At 51.1% G+C, this 18,703-nt stretch overlaps 1 protein-coding gene across 1 annotated transcript in view; it reads right to left on the bottom strand.

The window, feature by feature from the left end:
• Positions 1 to 16,239: 16,239 nt before the first annotated feature.
• MACO1 (macoilin 1) overlaps positions 16,240 to 18,703 on the bottom strand; it is a 62,805-nt gene continuing 60,341 nt past the window's right edge. Inside the window, exon 11 of the mRNA XM_032863801.1 lies at positions 16,240 to 17,423. Within this exon, the coding sequence (XP_032719692.1) occupies positions 17,221 to 17,423 (203 nt within the window). The 3' untranslated portion in view covers positions 16,240 to 17,220. The remainder of the gene's footprint in view (positions 17,424 to 18,703) is intronic.

Genomic DNA, 18,703 nt, shown 5'->3' with positions numbered 1-18,703 from the left:
TCCTCCACCTCCCTGGGCCTCAGTGTTCACATCCATGAAATGGGACATTTTGACTAGATCAGCGGTTCCCATGTTAGCTGGATATCCAAAGCTGCTTAAAAATACTGATTGATGGGCCCTTCCCCAGATCTGCATTATCAGGTCTGGGAATCCCAAATCTGTAAGTGATTCACACCCCAAGCAAGGCCTGGGAACCCTGCTACTAGGGACCTTCCCTAGCTCAGCCTGTGAGTTTATGGAAGCAGAAGAAACCAACCCAGTAACCATGTTGGACAGTCTGAGTCAAAGACCAAAGGCAACACTTTCTGGACAGTATGTTGTGGAAGAATCTAGAAGGAAGTAGGTTGGACTGTGGACGTTGGGGTGGGAGGAAGGTAGAAGCAGAAGCTGGCTTTAGTCCGTTTTCATGGTTTCATTTTCTCTGCGGAAGAAAATCACATTTCCAGTGAAATGACCTTTCCTGGCCTCCTTGCACTTAGAAGGGGTGGTCCTGGCCAACAAAGGAGGTAGAAGTGATGAGTGTCACCTCCAGGGCTGGCCCTAAAATTCATGCATGCTCCCTTCCCATTCTGTGGTGAACTTGGACATGAAGCTGGGCTCCAGGGGCATAAGAAGCACCCCCAGCCCACCACTGCGTGGATGGCTGGATGAGGCCGCAATGAACTCAGACTGTGTTGAAGGATAGAGATGATGGGACTGCTTGTTGCAGCAGCTGATGGTACTCAGCCTACTACAGCCTGGAGGAGGAAGTGGGACCAGAGCAGGCTGCGAGAAGGCAAGTAAGGTTTGGACACACGGACATTCCAGAGGGAAGGAACAGAGGGAAGTTCCAGAAGCAAGCAGGTGGGAGCAAGACCAGGGTGATGGGTCTGCAGGCTAGAGAGAGATTTGGTGTGATTGGTGTGGAGGGCCACACTGGTGTGCTGGAGTCAGCTCACACCCGTGCTGGAGAGCCAGCCCTCAGCAACCTTTCCCAGCTCTGCGCTCAGTGACAGCCCTCACTTTGGTAGCATGAAATTGGTCATGGTGGGAGTATTTACACCATGGCAACCAGCATATGCTATAAGCCAGGGCTTTTTTTCTCCTATGGTTATATAGTTATCAGCGTGCAACTGGTTGCAACCCACATGCAAATGGGTTCTGCCCATCTGAGAGGCAGTAGGAGGACCAGAGCCTCTGCCTCGGGGTCTAATCCTTGCCCTGCTGAGCTGAGTGGCCTGGGGCAAGTGAATGTCACCTTTGAGTCTCAGATTCTTCATCTGCAGAATGGGACTACTAACCATACGCCCTTCACAAGGCTGCTTGTGGACAATGAATGAGATCATGTATGTGGAGCCCTGCCTGCTCTCGGGACCACCATTCCCATGCACAGGACAGCCTCCTAGAAGTACCTCCAGCTCTCTGGAAGCTTCCTCTGGCTGGAGGGCATGCTCACCAAGCCAGGGCCAGTTTGCTAACATACAGCAGGCTGGGAGTGCTGGGACCTTGATGTCTTTGGAAAGAGTCCTCAGCCAAGGGTGGGTGGGAGCTGGTGGGCAAAGAGGCCAGCCCTCTTGCCTCTTCATTAGGACAGATCTGAGGCCCACCCTGTCTCCTGGAAGTCTCCAGAGGGGCTGAGCCTCGCCTGTCCCCACTGCAGCCTGTTCACTAGGCTAGCCTGACGTGGATTCTTTCTTCCCTGCCACAGTTTCCTTCTTCCTTACCGGTGCTTCTTGGGATCACTGCCCAAAGGAACTTCTCCCCATCCTTATCTCAGAGTCTGCTGTTGGGGGAGCCCAACCCAGAGAGCAGCCAAGATGATCAATAACCAGAATCACCTCTTTTTGTGCAAGGAGATTTACATGGTGAGATTCTGAAGCTGGCTTGTCCTTACAGAAACCCAATGAGGCAAACAAGGGATTATCCAGTCCATTTTGCAGATGGAGACACTGAGGCTCAGAGAAGAGCTGTGGTTTGCTCAAGGACGTACCACCATCAAGGAGAAGGGCTAAAACGAGGGTGTCCGTGTTCCAAGTTTCTAGCTTTGAGTTGCTCTGGGCTCCTGGAGGGCCCTGAGCTGGCTGGGAGGTGGTCTCTACCCCTCGGATTCCTCTCCCCTGGCAGTTGAGGCTGCCTCTGGTCCCTACATGGGCCTGGGACTGTGAAGGGCAAATGGGCTGGTGGGAGGAACGGCCAGTTATTAAATCCATCTATCACTCTGCAGGTCTGACCTCATTCTGTCCTGGGAAAGCTAGTTCTGCCGGGGGGCGGCTGTAAGGGTAGGGTGGGGTGGGATGCTGACCCAGCAGAAAAGGGTAGGTGGGGGCCTGCAAGGCCAGACTGGCTAGGGTGGGATGAGGTCAGAGACAGCTCCTGGCTCTCTGTGTCCAGACAGTGTGAGAGCAGCCAGGGGCCCGGGGACAGGCAGAGCCATTGTAATGCAGATGGCCACGGGCACCTCCCTGGGGCAATGGCCTAAAGAGGGAGCCCTCTTGGGTGTCCCTGCCTCTAATTAACTCCCCATCACTGCCTGAGCCCTCCAGACCCAGGATCCCAAACCCAAGAAGATAGGGGTCAACGGCAATATAGTGGCCATGACCTAAACTTGGCTGTGCCCATGGGGGCCCACCACTTCACTATCTAGTGAGCACCAGCTGTGGGCAACACATGACCCGTTTCATACTCAGGCCACGTGGGTAAGGGTTAGGGTTGAGTTCTGGAGCCTGAGGGACTCGGGTCAGAATGCAGGTCCCACCTCATGGGCGTCTGTGTACCTCCTTCCCTGGCTAACCTTAGCCCCCACATGGGTGAAATGTTGCTAATAATAACCCCCATGTCGTGGGAGGAACGTGGTGAGGATTCGATGGTAGATCCTGTGTGACTTGCTCAACTCAGAGCTGGGCACACGGGACACTTTCTAAGTGACAGCAACAGCGATGACATTAGCACCTGGGCTGCACAGGGTGCTGTTCTGAGCACTTTCCATGGTTGTCAGCCACGCTGAGTGAGAGGGACTCTTGTTAAGCCTCCTCACAGGTAAGGGAGCCAGAGCTCGAAGGGGTGAAGTCACCGGCCCAAGGTCACACCGCACTGGGTGGCAGAGGTGGGACTTGAATCCAAGTCTCTGTGCCTTGAGGGTCCGACTAGCAAAACCCCCACCCCCTTCGTACCCCCACTCCCAGTAAGTGAGGCTAAAAACCCACTGGGGCATCTCTTCGGTCCTTTAAGAGATGCTGCTGGGCGAAGATTTGCCAGAGGCTCACAGAGGTCAAGGCACCAGCCCTGGGCTGCAGACAAGATGGGACGGGAGCTGGGACTGCCACCAGGGCCTCTGGCTCTTTGGCCAGGCCTCATATGGAGCCCTGGATGTCATCCGCAGCTCTGCTCTGGCCTCGCAAGGCAGGGTGTCTTATCCACAGGCCCTGCCCCCACCTCGCCCGCTCCTGTGGAAAGGAGGGAGCCCCCGCCGGATCCCCAGGCCACCGAAGTGTGGGATTGAGGCCCCATTCTTTTCTCTTCCACTGGAAGGTAATTTGCCTGGAACACGTTGAGCACTTAAAATATTTGGTCACATTGCCACCGTCTAGGTTACCATGGTGACCTCTCTTTGAATTTGCTTCCTAGGGGAGTGCGTAATAATTAATACAGCACTTAGCACTGCTGCCCACAGAGAGTGTGGGGGGCATCCCAGACTTGCCCTGGGACTGACTTCCCCAGGGGAAGAGCCTTCCCCTCTAAGCAGGGTCCCTGGGGTTCCCCAAGGAGTCATGGAGGGGAGAGGGTACCCCAACCCTATCCACCCCTTCAGTGGCCCTGGAAGCCAGGTCATGGGAGCTGGAGTAGATTGGAGAGCCTCCTTTTACCAACAGGGGACTTGAAGCTCACGAGTGTAAGTGACTCACTCGTTCAAGGCCACAGGACAGGATCCAGGCAGCCTGAGCATCAGGCCGGAAGGCTGGTTTCCTAAGCTGCAGGACAGGCTCTCAGGGAAGCCCAGCCCTGAATCTCTTCCCTTCCTAATTGCACTTGAGGCGTGTGAGAGGGTGAAACATTGCCCTCTCTGGACGCCAAGGAGGGGTCGATGGCCTGTGCTCAGTCATTGCCCGTTCAGACCTGAGCGGATTATGAGATGAGGCAGGGCGTCAGGAACCAGGCTTGGGGGGAGGCTGGAGGAGCAAGCAGATGGACTGCGATGGGAGGGGAGCCTGGGAGGGAGCTCTGGGCAGTGAGGGCTTGGCCACTTCTGGAGAGGGACCCCAAGCAGGGGAAGGGCAATACGGGGGCATTCTGCCTCTGTGCTCCTCTCCACCCGCTCCTCCCCTTCATTTCTTGGTCTCTGCTCACTCCACCTCCTGAAGAGAAGTGGAAAGACATAGAGTAGGGGCACCTGGGTGGCTCAGTGGGTTAAGTCTCTGCTTTCGGTTCAGGTCATGATCCCAGGGTCCTGGGATCGAGCCCCACATTGGGCTCTCTGCTCAGCAGGGAGCCTGCTTCCCCCTCTCTCTCTGCCTGCCTCTCTGCCTACTTGTGATCTCTCTCTCTGTCAAATAAATATATAAAATCTTAAAAAAAAGAAAAAAAGAAAAACAGACAGACATAGAGTAGAAAGAATAAGAAGTCTTTTGAAACCAGATTCCATCCCATTTCTCTGATGAGGAAACTGAGGCTCAGAGAGGCCTTAGAGAGGTCCACAGACCCACCAGCAGCACGCGGTCAGCAGGAATTTGAACGCATGTCAGTCTGTGGCATCTGAACTCCTACCCGTTACCCTTGGGCGGGATTCTTTCTCTGTTCCCACATTCCCCTTGGGGGTGGGGCTGAGGGCTTGGGGAGGTGTTAGCACCGATAGAGAATGCAAGGGATTATGGGTGGGTTTGAGGCTGCCCAGGGCTGATGAAGAGCAGGACACAGGGAGGAGGAGCAGGTAGACTTCTTTGCTGGGAAACTGGAGCAGGCACAGCTCAGGCAAAAACCTGGGGGCTTAGGAGCTTCAGCTCTGGAGGTTGGGTTATAGCAAAAGGAAAGGGAGAAGAGGAGAGTTAGGGAATGGCTTTGATTATCTCCAGCCAGGGCCAAAAATTGAGCTTGCAGTGTTTTGCTCATCGTAAACAAAACTGGGACTTTAGTATGCTGCCATCAGGTGGCGGTGTAACTTGGCTGCTCCCAACATTAACGTCCATTAAAATAACAATTTCAGTCATTTTTCAAAAAAAGATAAAAGTCTAAAGAATTAGATTTATACATTTTGTCATATAATTTTTTAAAATGAAGGTATTTTATGAGGAAAACATCTGAATATAAGTCGGTTCTTTCTTCCTTGACCTTTAATTTTTATCTATCTACCTAACTCTAAAACTTCTGCCTGACTTGGGTCAACAACTACAGCCCATTGCTAATGTTTTTATGCCAACTCAACACACTGGAAAGATCAGAGGAAGTGGAGTCAACTTCATCCCTCACTTCAATTAGCCCAACTCCGGAGGTAGCTGCTTATCAAACCCCAGGTCACCCCACATCTGTACAGCAGACTTTCCATACACCGCGGCTCTCCTCCCACTGGGTTTTAACTCCTTTTTTTTTTTTTTAAGATTTTATTTATTTATTTGACAGAGATCACAAGTAGAGAGAGGCAGGCAGAGAGAGAGAGAGGGAGGAAGCAGGCTCCCTGCTGAGCAGAGAGCCTGATGCGGGGCTTGATCCCAGAACCCCGAGATCATGACCTGAGCCAAAGGCAAAGGCTTAACCCACTAAGCCAACCAGGCGCCCGTGGGTTTTAACTCCTGACTCCCTGCCACATCAGAAGGTGAATTCCTCCAGGCAGAGAGCGTGGCCCATGCATCTCTGTACTTGCCCCAGACCTTAACCGTAATACCTGGCATATGGATAATGACCATTTTGTTGAATGAATAAATGAATTCCCATTTCACAGATGAGGAAACTGAAGCCCCAGAGGGGAAATGATGATGATGATGATGATGATTATGAAAACTGATATCTGTTATGTATCTACTATGTGTCAGATACATGTTAATTCATTTAGTTTCCACAATAATTCTAGGAGGTAGATACTAGTATTACACTTATACGTTAGGGAACTCGGGCTTAGAGACATTTGGCATGGGGAGATGAGAGCAGGCATCATCCATCCATCCATCCATTTATTTAGGAATATTTTGCTGCAGCTAGATGCTGGATGTCTATGGGATCCCTGGTCCATGCTAGGCCCTGTGGTCAGTGAGCACCAGGAAAGCACTGCCCTACGTCCCCTCTTTACCCTGGCCAGCCCTAGCATGAGGCTCTTCACCCATTGCCTGGTGTACAACCTTTGGGACGCCCACCGAAATTGGCTCCTGCTATCTTGAATTTCATCTCCTCATACCCAGCGGCAGGTTGGGTGGGAGAGAGAGAAGATGGGTAATGTTTCTTCGCCTACCTTTGGCCCTGGTTGAGTTGAGATTCCATCCCTGAACCAATCAGGAGGACTGAAGGATGCCATTGGTAGATGACTACGCCCCCAGAAGTGGGCAGGTGTTCATTCCAGGCCTGGGTGCAGTGAAGAGGGTGAGAGAGGCAAACTCCCTAAACAAAAAGCAGGGCCTGGGTGGGAGAAGGCAGGTAGATGCCGGGAGGTGGCCTCACCTGCCACTCGCTCCTGTTGCTGGAAGCTGAGAACTTGCAGACAGATCCCCGCCTCCCTCCAGCCCCTCTGGGTCAGGGAAAGCAGCCTCCCCTGCCTGCTCCTCCTCTTGTTGGCTGTGGGTGCTCGAGCTCAGACCCGGCCTCAGTGTGCTCACCTTTTCAGGGCTGTGGGGAAGGTCCAGCGGAGGTGAGGCCCAAGAAGTCACCTTGCCCCCTAGACCCATCCTTGCACGTGCTTGGTATTCTGAGAGGGCTGAGTCACAGCCCCTCTGCAAATCTGTGCACAAGGCCCTCGCTCTGACTGCAGGAGGGGTGCTCAGAGAGCCTGGGAAATTGGGGGCCAAACACTTCTCCACTTCCTGCCTGTGTGATCCTGCCTCCCTGAGCCTCAGGGCTTTCCTCAAGCCTTTCCTTGCCCATAAGGACCAGCATCCCCAGATTGTTGTGGGAGTAAATAAGCAGATATGGATGTGGGGCCTGGCTCAAGGGAGTCTCTCAGAGAGATTTTCTCTACTTGTTGGGAGGACGTGCAGAGTCAGGATGGAGGAGATTCAGGAGGCTCCCAGTCAGATTCTAGTGCTCATTCTTTGGATAACCAGCAAACATTTATTGAGCACCTACTATATGCCAAGCATGATATGGAGTCCGAGGGATACAGCAGTAAACAAAGCAGACAAAAATCCCTGCCTTCCTGGAACTGGCATTTCTGTCAGGAGGGACGAACCACAAAATCAGTTTAAAAATTTAAATATGATAGGTAACAATAAATACTGAGAAGAATAAAGCAGAGAAGACAGAGACTATTGGTTAGCTGGTCGGGGAAGGGCTCTTAGAAGGTCATATTTGAGTAAAGATAAGGAGGTAAGAAAATAAGTCTAGAACATTCTAGAAAGAAAAAAAATAGAACTGTTATAGGCAAGAGGAGTCCAAAGAGACATAACGACTAAATGTAATGTGATATGCTAGATGGGATCCTAGAACAGAAAAGGGACATTGGGTAAAAACTAAGGAAATCTGAACTAAGTACAGACTTGGTTAATAATAATGTATCAATACTGGCTCATTATTTATAACTTATGTACAGTATTAATGTAAGATGTTAACGATAGGGAAACTACATGGGGAGTATACAAGAACTTCTGTACTATGAGTTTTTCTGTACTTCTAAAACTATCCCAAAATAAAACGTTGGTCAGAAAGGGGGGCAGCATGGGACACCTGGGTGGCTCAGTGGGTTAAGCCTCTGCCTTCAGCTCAGGTCATGGTCTCAGGGTCCTGGGATCAAGTCCTGCATCGGGCTCTCTGCTCAGCAGGGAGCCTGTTTCCCCCTCTCTCTCTGCCTGCCTCTCTGCCTACTTGTGATCTCTCTGTCAAATAAATAAATAAAAATCTTTTAAAAAGGGGGTGCAGCAAGTGCAAAGGTCCTGAGGCAGGAGTGTGCCTGGTGGGATTAGCAAGGAGGCATTGCTTAAGGGAGAGTGGAGGGTAAGGAGGTCAGACAGTTAGGTGGGGGATGAGTTGTGTGCAGGCTGGTGGGACATTCGAAGGACTCTATCCTTTGCTCTGAGGTGGCTATAGAACCATGAGCGGGCTCTGACATCTTTGGACTTGTGTTCCAGCAGCATCCTTCCAGCTGCTCTGTTCAAAGTGGACCATGCGGGGCAGAAGTTGAAGCAGAAAGACCAGTGAGGTGGTTCCTACAGAAGTCCAGGTTGGAAAAGATGGTGGGTGCAGGAGGGGAGAATGGGTTGGATCCTGGAAATATTTTGTAGGATGTAGAACTGACTGGATGTCAGATGTGGGGTGTGAGAGAAAGAGAGAAGTCAAGGGGGATCCCGGGACAGTCTGAGCCACTGGAAGGATGGAGGGAGACAGATTTGGGTCAAGTTAGGAGCTCAGTTTAAACAGACTGAGTCAGAGGTGCCATGAGACATCCCAGAGATGTCAACAGGCATCTGGAAATACAAGTCTGGAGCTGCGGAGGGAGGTCTAAGTGGGAGATTATGAATGTGGGAGTCCTCAGCAAGGAAACAGAAGGGAAAGCTCTGGAAGCCAGGGTGGGGAGATCCCCTGGGGCGATGCAGGGTGAATGCTGGCTCTGCACATGCTCACATGGTTACTTAACACACATGGCTGCTGTCATCCTTGCAGCCACCTCCCCAAACCACTTCTTGAATGTTCCTCCTGCATCAGTGGGGGGGGGGGGGTCAAGGGCTACCTAGCGTGGCGTCTGGCAGGGGCGGGCCCTCCACGCTCCCCCACCAACCTTGTAACCTGGGAGCGTTTGTCATCACCCCATTTGACAGACAAGAAGAGTGAGGCACAGAGAGTTTAGGGAACATGGCCCCCCACTTTCCAGCAGAAAACATTTTGGAGGTGTTGGGGGTCACATCGAACCCCTCAGTTCTCATAAGGAATTCAGTTGATTCAAAGTCAGGACTGATCAGTGGGCAGAGCAGCCTTACCCACAGGGCCTCCCCAAAGAGGGCTGCCCGCACCCGCTGTGCCAGCCTGTGCGGTGCCCGAAATGCCCCTGCGGGTCCTGCAGTGTTTGAGACATCTGTGGCTTCCCATAGCAGCAGCTGGAGGGACACACTGTCCGCAGAGGGAGCGGGTTAGGTTGCTGGTGGTGCCCGGGGCCCAGATATCCAGAGGCCCGGAAGCCGCTGCATGCGTTCCTGAAGCCAGCTCTGGTGTTGCAGAAAGGCTGCCCGGGTGCCTGGAGGGGTTGATTTCTCCTGCTTTTCGGCTCCCCTGGAACTGCTCTGGGCAGCGGCTTTCTGAGCTAACACAATACTGGGAGTACCGAATTAATACATGTGGTTACTTTTGCTTGGGGTGGGGGGACCCTTCACACATGGAACTCACAGGAAAGGAAGGCATCAAAGGGGCCACGGCAGAAGGCAGGCCAGGACTTGCTGCCTCGGGCTTTGGCTCGAGCCCCGCAGCTCGCTTGGTATCTCCTTGGTAACAACATGTTTCTGGTGCAGACTGCGGTGGTCACAAGCTCCGTCACCACGGGGAGCTGAGGGCCCAGCAGCACGTCCTTCCCCAGGCTTTTGCTCTCCATCCCCGGGATCGGCCCAAGGGGAGGGCCTAGAACCCAAGCTTGGACTCTTTCTTTGGATTGGTCAGCAGCTGCTCTGGTCACAGCCTCCAAATCTCAGGGTTTTGTTTGTTTGTTTTTTAAGATTTATTTGAAAGAAAGAGAGAGAGCACCAGCATGAGCAAGAGGAGGGGCAAAGGGAGAGGGAGAGAATCTCAAGCAGATACTCCACAAAGGATGAAGCCTGATAAGGGGCTCGATCCCCGGACCCCAAGATCATGACCTGAGCTGAAATCAGGAGTCAGCCGCTTAACAGACCAAGCCACCCACATACCACTTTTTTTGTTTTGTTTTGATTTTAGCTCGTAGGCACGACGACCCTGCTCACCTCTCAGACAGGCATGGCCCGTGTCTGGGAAATACTGTTCTGGCAGAAAGAACGAGAAGCTAACCTGAACCACTCAGGGACATTTAAAACTTCTGCTCAGATCGGGCCCGTGTGATGTCCACTCACATTCCATGAGCCAATTCGGACACCCGGGAGGGTGGATGGATCATTCTCTCAGTGGGGACGGAGTGGATAACTGGGAACAATGATACAAGTCTACCACGGTCTCCTGACTCTTGCTCAAGACAGACTGGGTCATGGGCTCGTTCACCCCAGGGCCAGGGCCCCGGCCCGCTGAGCAGCTTCTGCCTCCGAGGGCCCAAGCTGGCAGCAGGCTCTCTTTCCCAGCTGCCTTCTCAGCTTCGAGACAGCCCCGTATGTGCTCGTCTCCCTTTCCACTCAGTTCCCTTTCGGATTTACACCGGCCGCAATCTGTTCGTATGATTCGTAATATAAAATACCTCAGATAAGAAAAGAACACATAATAATAAACTTGAAATGATGCTAGCAGAATTTCTTTTTGGAAACCCGAAGGCCAACAATTTAAGTTGGTAAAGTTCAGTGGGATCAATGTGGTTGGCGAGGGGAATCAGGACAAGAGCCTGCAGGGAAGCCCAGGGGTCACGAGGATGAAGAGAGCTGACAAGGGTCTCCACAGGGAAGGCAGGAAGACAGACCCCCCCCCCTTCCCTCACCTCTCAACCTGGCCAGCCCAACGCCTTAAGTCCTGGTCCACGGGTGCTCTGTGAGGCCCCAGATCCCAGCCAGGACAGAAACTTTCACTCCAGTTCCTAGTCTCTTAACCTTGGCTGGGTTAGACATCTCTTGGGAGTTGAACAACAACAACCACAACGAAAAAGCTATTGCTCCCCAGCCCCGTTAATTCAGGCTCCTTGGGGGCCAGGCCTGGAGATGGGCATTTTTAAAGAGCTCCCCAAGTGACTGTAATGAACAACCAGGGTTGAGACCTGAGGCCTACTTCCCCCTAGCTCCGCAGAGCATGGGGAGGGACACCAGCCCTAGGATTTCAGATCTACCAATATTTCATCAGAAAACAAAACAAAACAAATCTGGGTAGTACTCCCAATTTTTAAGTGTTAGCTCAAAATTCTTCAATTCTATGCAGGCCCAACCAAATGTATCTGCAAACCACTGCATAGGAACATCTGGTCCATAAAGTCCCTAAGTTTTAACATCTCTGGCCTGCTCCCATCTGCTCAGCCCCGGGGAAGGCCCAGAGTCTGAGAACACAGCAGCACTGACTGGGACTCGGGGCTGTGCCTGGGCTGGGTGTCAGGCCACAAGCTCAGGCATCAGGTGAACTACAGAGAGGACAGCGCCCTCACAGGTCATCATCCCTTGGTCCAGCTGGACCCCCCCCCCCCCCGCGCACGAGGCCTACTGGGTTCCACACTTCTCCGCCCCCAGCAGACACCTGGGCAGAACCAACCAGGAGGAGAGGGGGACATGTCCCATTTGGGGTTTCTCTTTACCTTAAGCTACTCACCCAAGATCCCCTTTGGGCTGTTGTTGGCTTTTTTGAGTTGTTTTTTGGGTTTTCATTACATTCAAAATGTGTTTTAAAACAAGTATTGCTTTTTATTATAAAAGTAATATTTAATTTATTACAGAAAATTCAGAATATAAAGCATGAAGAAGAAAATGAAAATCACCTATGATCTTAACTGTCCCTTGGATTCTGAGTATAGAATGATTTCAGGGTGTTCTGAAAGCAAGTCCCTCATGCGTGTGCTGAGAAGGGTCCCCTCTCAGGGGTACAGAGTTCCATTTCTCGAAAACTGGGAAATTCGACACCTTCAAAAGGCTTGTCCGTCAGACCTTTGATACTTGTCAGAGACCGATTTTGAGAGCCTACCTCGTTTTTTGGATCAACACTTCTCCTTCTTGATCCCTAACAACAAAGATTACAATTAGAAAGAAATCTTTAGGGGAGAGCCTCTACAGTCCAGCGGCGAGGCCACTGGAGGACAGAGAAGACCCCTGGCCAAGGCCGCAGGTGCCCTCTGGTGGCAGCTGGAGGAGGGGACGGCTTCAGGCAGGGCTGGGCCCCAGGGAAGTGGTTCCCAGAGTGGGGTCCCAGGATCCAGCCTCACTGGGGAACCTGTAAGAAACACACTTTCCCAGGTGTCATCCTAGACTTCTTGAATCAGAACACTGGGGGTGGGACCCGGCAATTTAGGTTTTAACAAGCCATTTTGGTGGTTCTCATGAACTCTGAAGTTTGAGAACCATTGTTCTAGGTAAGTACAGGCCTGGTCCCAGATAGCGTATTGCAACTGCATAGGACAACAGGGAGGCCAGATACATCTCATAAAGGTCACTGGCATGCTGTGTGGCCGCCCTCTCAACCCGAAAGCGCGCCTGGCACTGCAGAGGTAGGAAAGACGGGTAGACTGGGCTGTCTCCAGGCGAAACAAACCCTTCTTGGGTTTCTCGGGTGGGGCTTAAAGGCCACAGCGCCTTGTGTGAAGCTAAGCCTGGGATTCTTAGGACGGAGGTCAGAGCTACACTGGCAGGGTGATTCCAGAACCCTATGATGCCCATCCTGAGGGGATGTAAGATTTGAACTTCGGGCAAAGGCAGAGGAGTGAAAAGCAAGCCCTGAGACAGGAATGAGGCAGGAACAGAGTAAGCCCAAGGAAGGACGGAGGCAAGAAGAGATGGGTGGCCTCTGTAGTCAGATGGAAGGAGATCTTCGAGACATTCATTTAACCTTCCTGGAGGAAATGCTTTACAATTCGATTACTGTCAAAATGAAAAATCCCCACAGTGACTCAAGAGGCACTGGGGCCAGCACTTGGGGAAATCAGGTCTGAGACTCCAGCTGGGTGATGGATGGATGGATGGACGGGCCCAGCAGGTTCCCTGCAGCGAGGTTTCCCTGACGGGGAAGCGAGTGTTCTCCGCGCATCCAGCTGTTTAGGAAATCTCTGCACCTGGTGAAGTCAGGCAGGCGTTTGTAGAGAAAAATCTGACAAGAAAACAAAGTTTCGGCAGAAACCAGAGACACGCAGATGGAAGATGTCACGAAAATATGCCACTTCAAATTTTCCCGTCTCCTTCAAGAAACAGTTCTGTGTACACTGTCATTCTAACAGTACTGCTCGAGAGGCGCTCTGTTAAGACATAGTCGTTCAGATTACATGTCTAACCTAATTCACCTGTTCCCTCGGTAAAGGTTTCCTGAGCACTTAACTACGTAGCAGTCACTGTCCTGGTTTCCAGGGTTCCAGCAAGTAAGTAAACAGACACCCCTGCTCTCACAAAGCTCACACGCCCATGGGGGAGGGGGAATACTACACAAAATCAGCAGAATGGGTAAAGCCTAGGGCTCTTCGTCTCCAGCTTGCCCTCATCTTCCAAACTCTTAGCTCTGACTTTTCAAAGCCCGAGTGTTGGCTTTTCCTGATCCAGAAGAGAGGGAGGGATAGTGTTTAATCTTCAGGTTGGGGAAGTCAGCTCAGGATGGGGCTTCTAGCCCATAAACACTGCAAAGCACCTGGAATCCTCTCTGGGGATCTTGCTAAAATGCAGATTCAGATTGGGGGCGCTGCTGGGGAGAGCTCTCCAGGGAGTCAGGTTGTGGGGGAGGGAACTAGCCCCAGGAATAGGAATTCAGCCGGCTCCCTGCCCAGCCATGACTCCTTGCTACAGTTCTGGACTTGAAGCTGGGAGGCCCTGGATAGTTTGCAGAACACTCTTATGTGTCACCTAGTTCCCACAGCAACTCCTTCCAGGAGGCAGGGCAGCAAGGAACTACGCTCCTTCAAGGTGAGGGCACTACACCCACCCAGAGAGGTTAAGGGAGGTCATGGAGCTGGTAGCTTCGAAGCTGGGAGCAGACTCCCATCTGTGTTTAGAGGGCTTGGCTAAGCCACCAGGCTTCGGAGCAGCCTGGAGCCCTTAGAGCGAGGAAGCCAGCTCAGACCGGTAGGCACTGAGAGAAACAAGGCCAGGCACTTAACCAGCTGGGCCTAGCCGCCACAGCCCAAGCCGCCTGACCACACTTTCCAAGATGGGCTTCACTGAATTGGCTTCTGGGTAGGCTTCAGGTCTCCTGCTTTGGCTCCCTCTAGTGCGATGTGAACTGGCCAAGAAGCCATCGGACAGCAGCCTTGAGAACATTCGGCAGTCCCGGGTGGCTGGCATGGCCCCCTGAACAGAGCCAGGCGAGCAGGGTGAGTTGGGATGGTTAGGAGAGGACTAGTCCCTTCCTTCAGGCCTGGAGCCAGGAGGAATTGTTTGTTCCCACTTTATAGGAAAGATTATCACAGAGAATGGACACACGACAGCTATTTCCTTGTCAAGCTGGGGGACTGTCAATAAAGAGAGGTTATTCAGCCGGTGAAAACACACCCAGCCCGCTCCTTCTGTAAACATTTAACCATACAGAATGGCAAACACGGCTTTATGGCAAGTCATCAATTACAGTGTACTAAGAAGTGGAACCCCTTCGCCATGGGCCTAAAACAACAAAGACAACAACTAGAGATTTTCTTGGGGCAAAAGAACGTGCCAGTGAGAATGCTGTAGGCAGACACGTCCCTCCAGTCCTCCGGGGAAGGTGAAGGCAAAAGCCAAGCCAAGGTGCTTCCCTGGGGTGGGAGTGGGAGGCGGGCAGCCCTGCTCATGGCATTAAGTGGGGCGTGTCTGCAAGAGCTGAAGTGGCTGAGACTCAGGAAGGCTATCCAGCAATAGGGATGGAGGGTGAGGTGCCAAGAGCAGAATTTTCCAAAACCGGAGCCAAGATCAATTGTAACAATGGCCAAGAGAGGGAAGCAGGGACTGAGAGGCAGCTGGCTTCACAGGAGATGAAAACAGACAAAGCCTCTAGAAACACAGGAGGACTTAGAAGTGGCTATCTCGGAGGTCAGTTCAGGATCCAGAGCAGATAGGAAACCCAACAGGCTACTGGTCACCAAGTGGCCCCAAAGATTCTGGAAAATGGGAAGGAAATTTGCTCTCAAAAGATTTTCTTGCCAACTACCTTCCAACCCCACCCCTAACTTGCTTTTTCAGGAAAGGAGGATTGTACCAGAAAACAAGTTAGCCGTGGTTCAAACCATATGTGAGGGAGAAAGAAATTCCAGAGGTGGGGGTGGGGGCTGGGAGGAGAGAAAGATGGAGGGAGGGAGGGGAGGAGAGGGAAGCATGAGGTAGAGAGAATGAGAATGTGTATGTCTTAAGCTGGACTAGAACTAAAACCAGCTTGAGACCGTGCATGGATTCTTCCCACATCCTGTTTCTGCCCCCGCATGGAGCACTGCCCCCGACAGGGCGCCGAGATGAGGAGAGAGCAAGAGCGACCACCGAGGGCCCATTCAGAACAATCTACCTTGTTGTCCCTCCTGCGAAGTTTAAAAAGGCAGAAAACTAGTTTTATCTGTAAGAAAATGTTTATTCTTTTGAACCCCACAGGGGGAAAAAAAAAAAAAAAGAATGCAGCCAAGACCACATGTATAACGAAATAGTGTCCCAAAAGGCAGCAAAACGGGGGGAACCTCAACACAAAGTCAGGGACAATTTTCCATGTTTTTGCACAAAGATGAAAAAAAAAACAAAAACCTATGACAATTCTGAGTAACACTTCCATGGCGACAATTACACAAGATGATTCAAAAATGCAAAATGGCAGCAACATGCACACCTGGCTAAAGCTAGAAGATTTTTTTAACCCCAAAATAAGATCTGTGATTAAAAGGATGATTCTTTTTAATACTTCTATTCTGCTGACTCGCTTGTCCTACCTTAATCTGCTTTAAATATGACACATGCCAATTAACAGGAAATTTGAGAAGAACTATGTCCTTCCAGAATCCATGGCAAGGAAGCAAAACCCATCTATTTGGTTTCTTAAATTTTCCTCAGTTTCCCAATACAATTTTGCTTTGCCCCTCCCTCTCCCAGCCCCTCCCCCTGCCCCACCCTGGTTCTTAAACACTTCCAAAAGTTGCCAAAACACTTTTCTACAAGTGTCTAATATACACTTGGAACTGAGATCTTTGTGCAGAGTTTTGAGTTTAAAACTCTTAAAAAAAAAAAAAAAACACAACAAAAAAGAACTCCTTGGCACAAGAGCTGAGGAATAGTCAAGTTTCTTTTAAATCATCAAACACAAGATGATGAAGAGAGGAAAGCACAGTTAGATGAAATGAAATTTAAAAAAAAAAAACCAACCCAAACCTAGAACGGCAGCTTTTTGTTCGCTGTCCTTGCAGTCTCTGGCACACAAACACCGCCCGGCTCCCTGTCCCAACGTGCTGGCCTCGAGACGAGTCCAGAACACCGTGGTGCTTTCTCTGAAAGGACATGGGCTGGAGCGGCAGTGGTCATGAGCCCCCGCTACCTGCCAGTTTCCAGCAGGATCCGCAGTGAGCTCGACACAGAAGACAGATGATGGTAAAGGGGGCAAATAGTTTAAAATCGTCAAGTTTCCTCTTGAAATGTTATTTTCCCAAGGCACTGCTAGCAGTTTTCTAGGACTGAACACCCGAGGGGAATAGGAACATTTCAGACACAACCCCGGGGACACGCTCATAGCTAGTCTCATCGCCTCACTCCCCTCGGCTTAAACGACACTCCCGGAATTTGTTTGGTCCTTGGAGGGGTAATCAGCTTTTGTTTTCTGTAATATCAAGAATCATCTTCTGGAATGCAGCTATAAAATCAAAGCCGTGTGAGGTTATTAACCCTTCCACTCTAGAAAGGAAACGTTTTCATTAGCATCCCATGTGAATCCAAAATGCAGGTTTTGCTTGCTTATTTAAGAACAAAACCAAAAGAAAGGGGGGAGAAGAAAAAACCTTGCTTTTTTTTTTTTTTCCTTCTTCAAGAGGAAACTGTAAGAATACATAAAAGGCAAAATTGGCTATTTGAAATCCAAGAGTGGTTTTAATGTATTGGCCGAGAAAAATAAACTGCAAAGTTCTGTGAGGTCTTCTAAAAATTTACAAGAAAAACTGATGGGCAGTTCTAATCAGACTTGGATGTTATCTTCCCCCCCTTTTTAAAAACGACAACATATACAGTCCCACAAAATACAATATAAACTTTTTTTTTTTTTTTTTTTTTTATCTTGACTGCCAGAGATGCTCCTTTGTGATGCCTTCTGGTAACCAAATGGTTGGGCAAAACCCACAGCTGGTCTTCATTTCTTCAGGGGCTGGTAAACAGAGGCATTGGGATCGAGTCCAGAGGGGCTGGTCTCCACAAATTTGGAAGAGTAGTGGGGGGAAACGGGGCTCAGGGGGCTGGTGGCAGCACTGTACGTTATGCTGGGCATGACGGCCATGACTTCAGCTATCTTCTGTTTAAGGTCCTTGATTTCCTGGTCTTTCTGAAGAATTTGTCCTGGAAGATCAAAGACCCACCATTAGTGAGAAAGGAGGGCGCCTAACACAGTGCCCTTGTCTCGGGCCCATCCCAAGTGCATTTCGCTCCAACTCTGACTGGCTTTGACGGTCTGTAAGGGTAGGAACTTTTCTCTTAAGGGCCAAATAGTAAATATTTAAGGCAATGTGAGCCACAGACCGTCTTTGTCATTTTCTTTTCTTCTTCTTTTTTTTTTTTAGCCTGGAGAAATATAAAGAACATTCTTAGCCCACACGTGGTGCAAGGACAGGCAGCAGGCCACATCTGGCCTGTGGGCCATGGTTTTGCAGGTTTCTGGAAGGGGACTCTGTGTAGGTGCAACAAGCAAAGAGATCACTTTAGGAGTCACGTTCTGAACATGGTGGTGGCCATGGCAGCCAGAGGCACTGTGGGTTTTACACTAAGGCCGTACCTCTCGAGCTGGACTGTTTTCCTGGGAGGCGGGTATCTGGGTGTCAGCCCCAGGCACACAGGACAACTGAGGCCGCAGTGTCAGTCCCCGCATCTCCACCCGCAAGGGCTCTGCCGGCAGATACAGGCAGACATACCGAGCTCTGCAGCAGCTGCCCCCGGGGGGCTCCTATGTGGCTGCCCCTGGGGGGCTCCTATGTGACTCAGCGTGCTCGCCCCTCCCTCTTGGCCTCGTGCCCCTCAGCCTGCTGGCCCGCTCTGCCCCTGGCCGGATGCTCTCACAACACGGCAGCACATCCCACCCTCGCTCACCTGGCTTAGCTTCTAGATCCCACCAACCGTTGCCTGCCTTGGACCGCTTCCCTTTCCATGCTTTTCCTGCACTGTGTTCACGCTGAGGTTTCCACTTCCTCACAAGGCTTTCCCTGACCCTCCTTTCTAAATCAGACCCGACCCTGCCCCCCAATTCCTAGATTCTCAACACACCCTACACTCGCCTTTTTGTCACTTTCTTCTAATAAGGATAATAAGTACAGTGGCTAACGCACATGTGCCAGGCACCATTCTAAGTACTTAGACTCATTTATTTAGCACAATGACCCTACGACATGGGAATTATCATCATCTTCATCTTCATCTGTTTTACGGATGAGGAAACTGAAGCAGAGAGAGGCTGAATGACAGAGCCAGGACCCAAGTCTACGCAGTCTTGCTCCAGAATCTTTACTCCTATGGCCTTCTTCCGTGTCTTGTAACTATTCACGTGGAGATGACTGGCGTCCGTCATCTCTCTGGTGGCCTATGAGCTCCATGAGGGCGGGAACTGTGTTTACATCTTTACTCACGGC

This window comes from Lontra canadensis, unplaced genomic scaffold (assembly GCF_010015895.1).
Source record: "Lontra canadensis isolate GAN:19392208 unplaced genomic scaffold, GSC_riverotter_1.0 scaffold25, whole genome shotgun sequence".
Lineage (NCBI taxonomy): Eukaryota > Metazoa > Chordata > Mammalia > Carnivora > Mustelidae > Lontra > Lontra canadensis.
The sequence above is the reverse complement of the archived record's forward strand: the minus strand, read 5'-3'. Positions and strand labels throughout refer to the sequence as shown.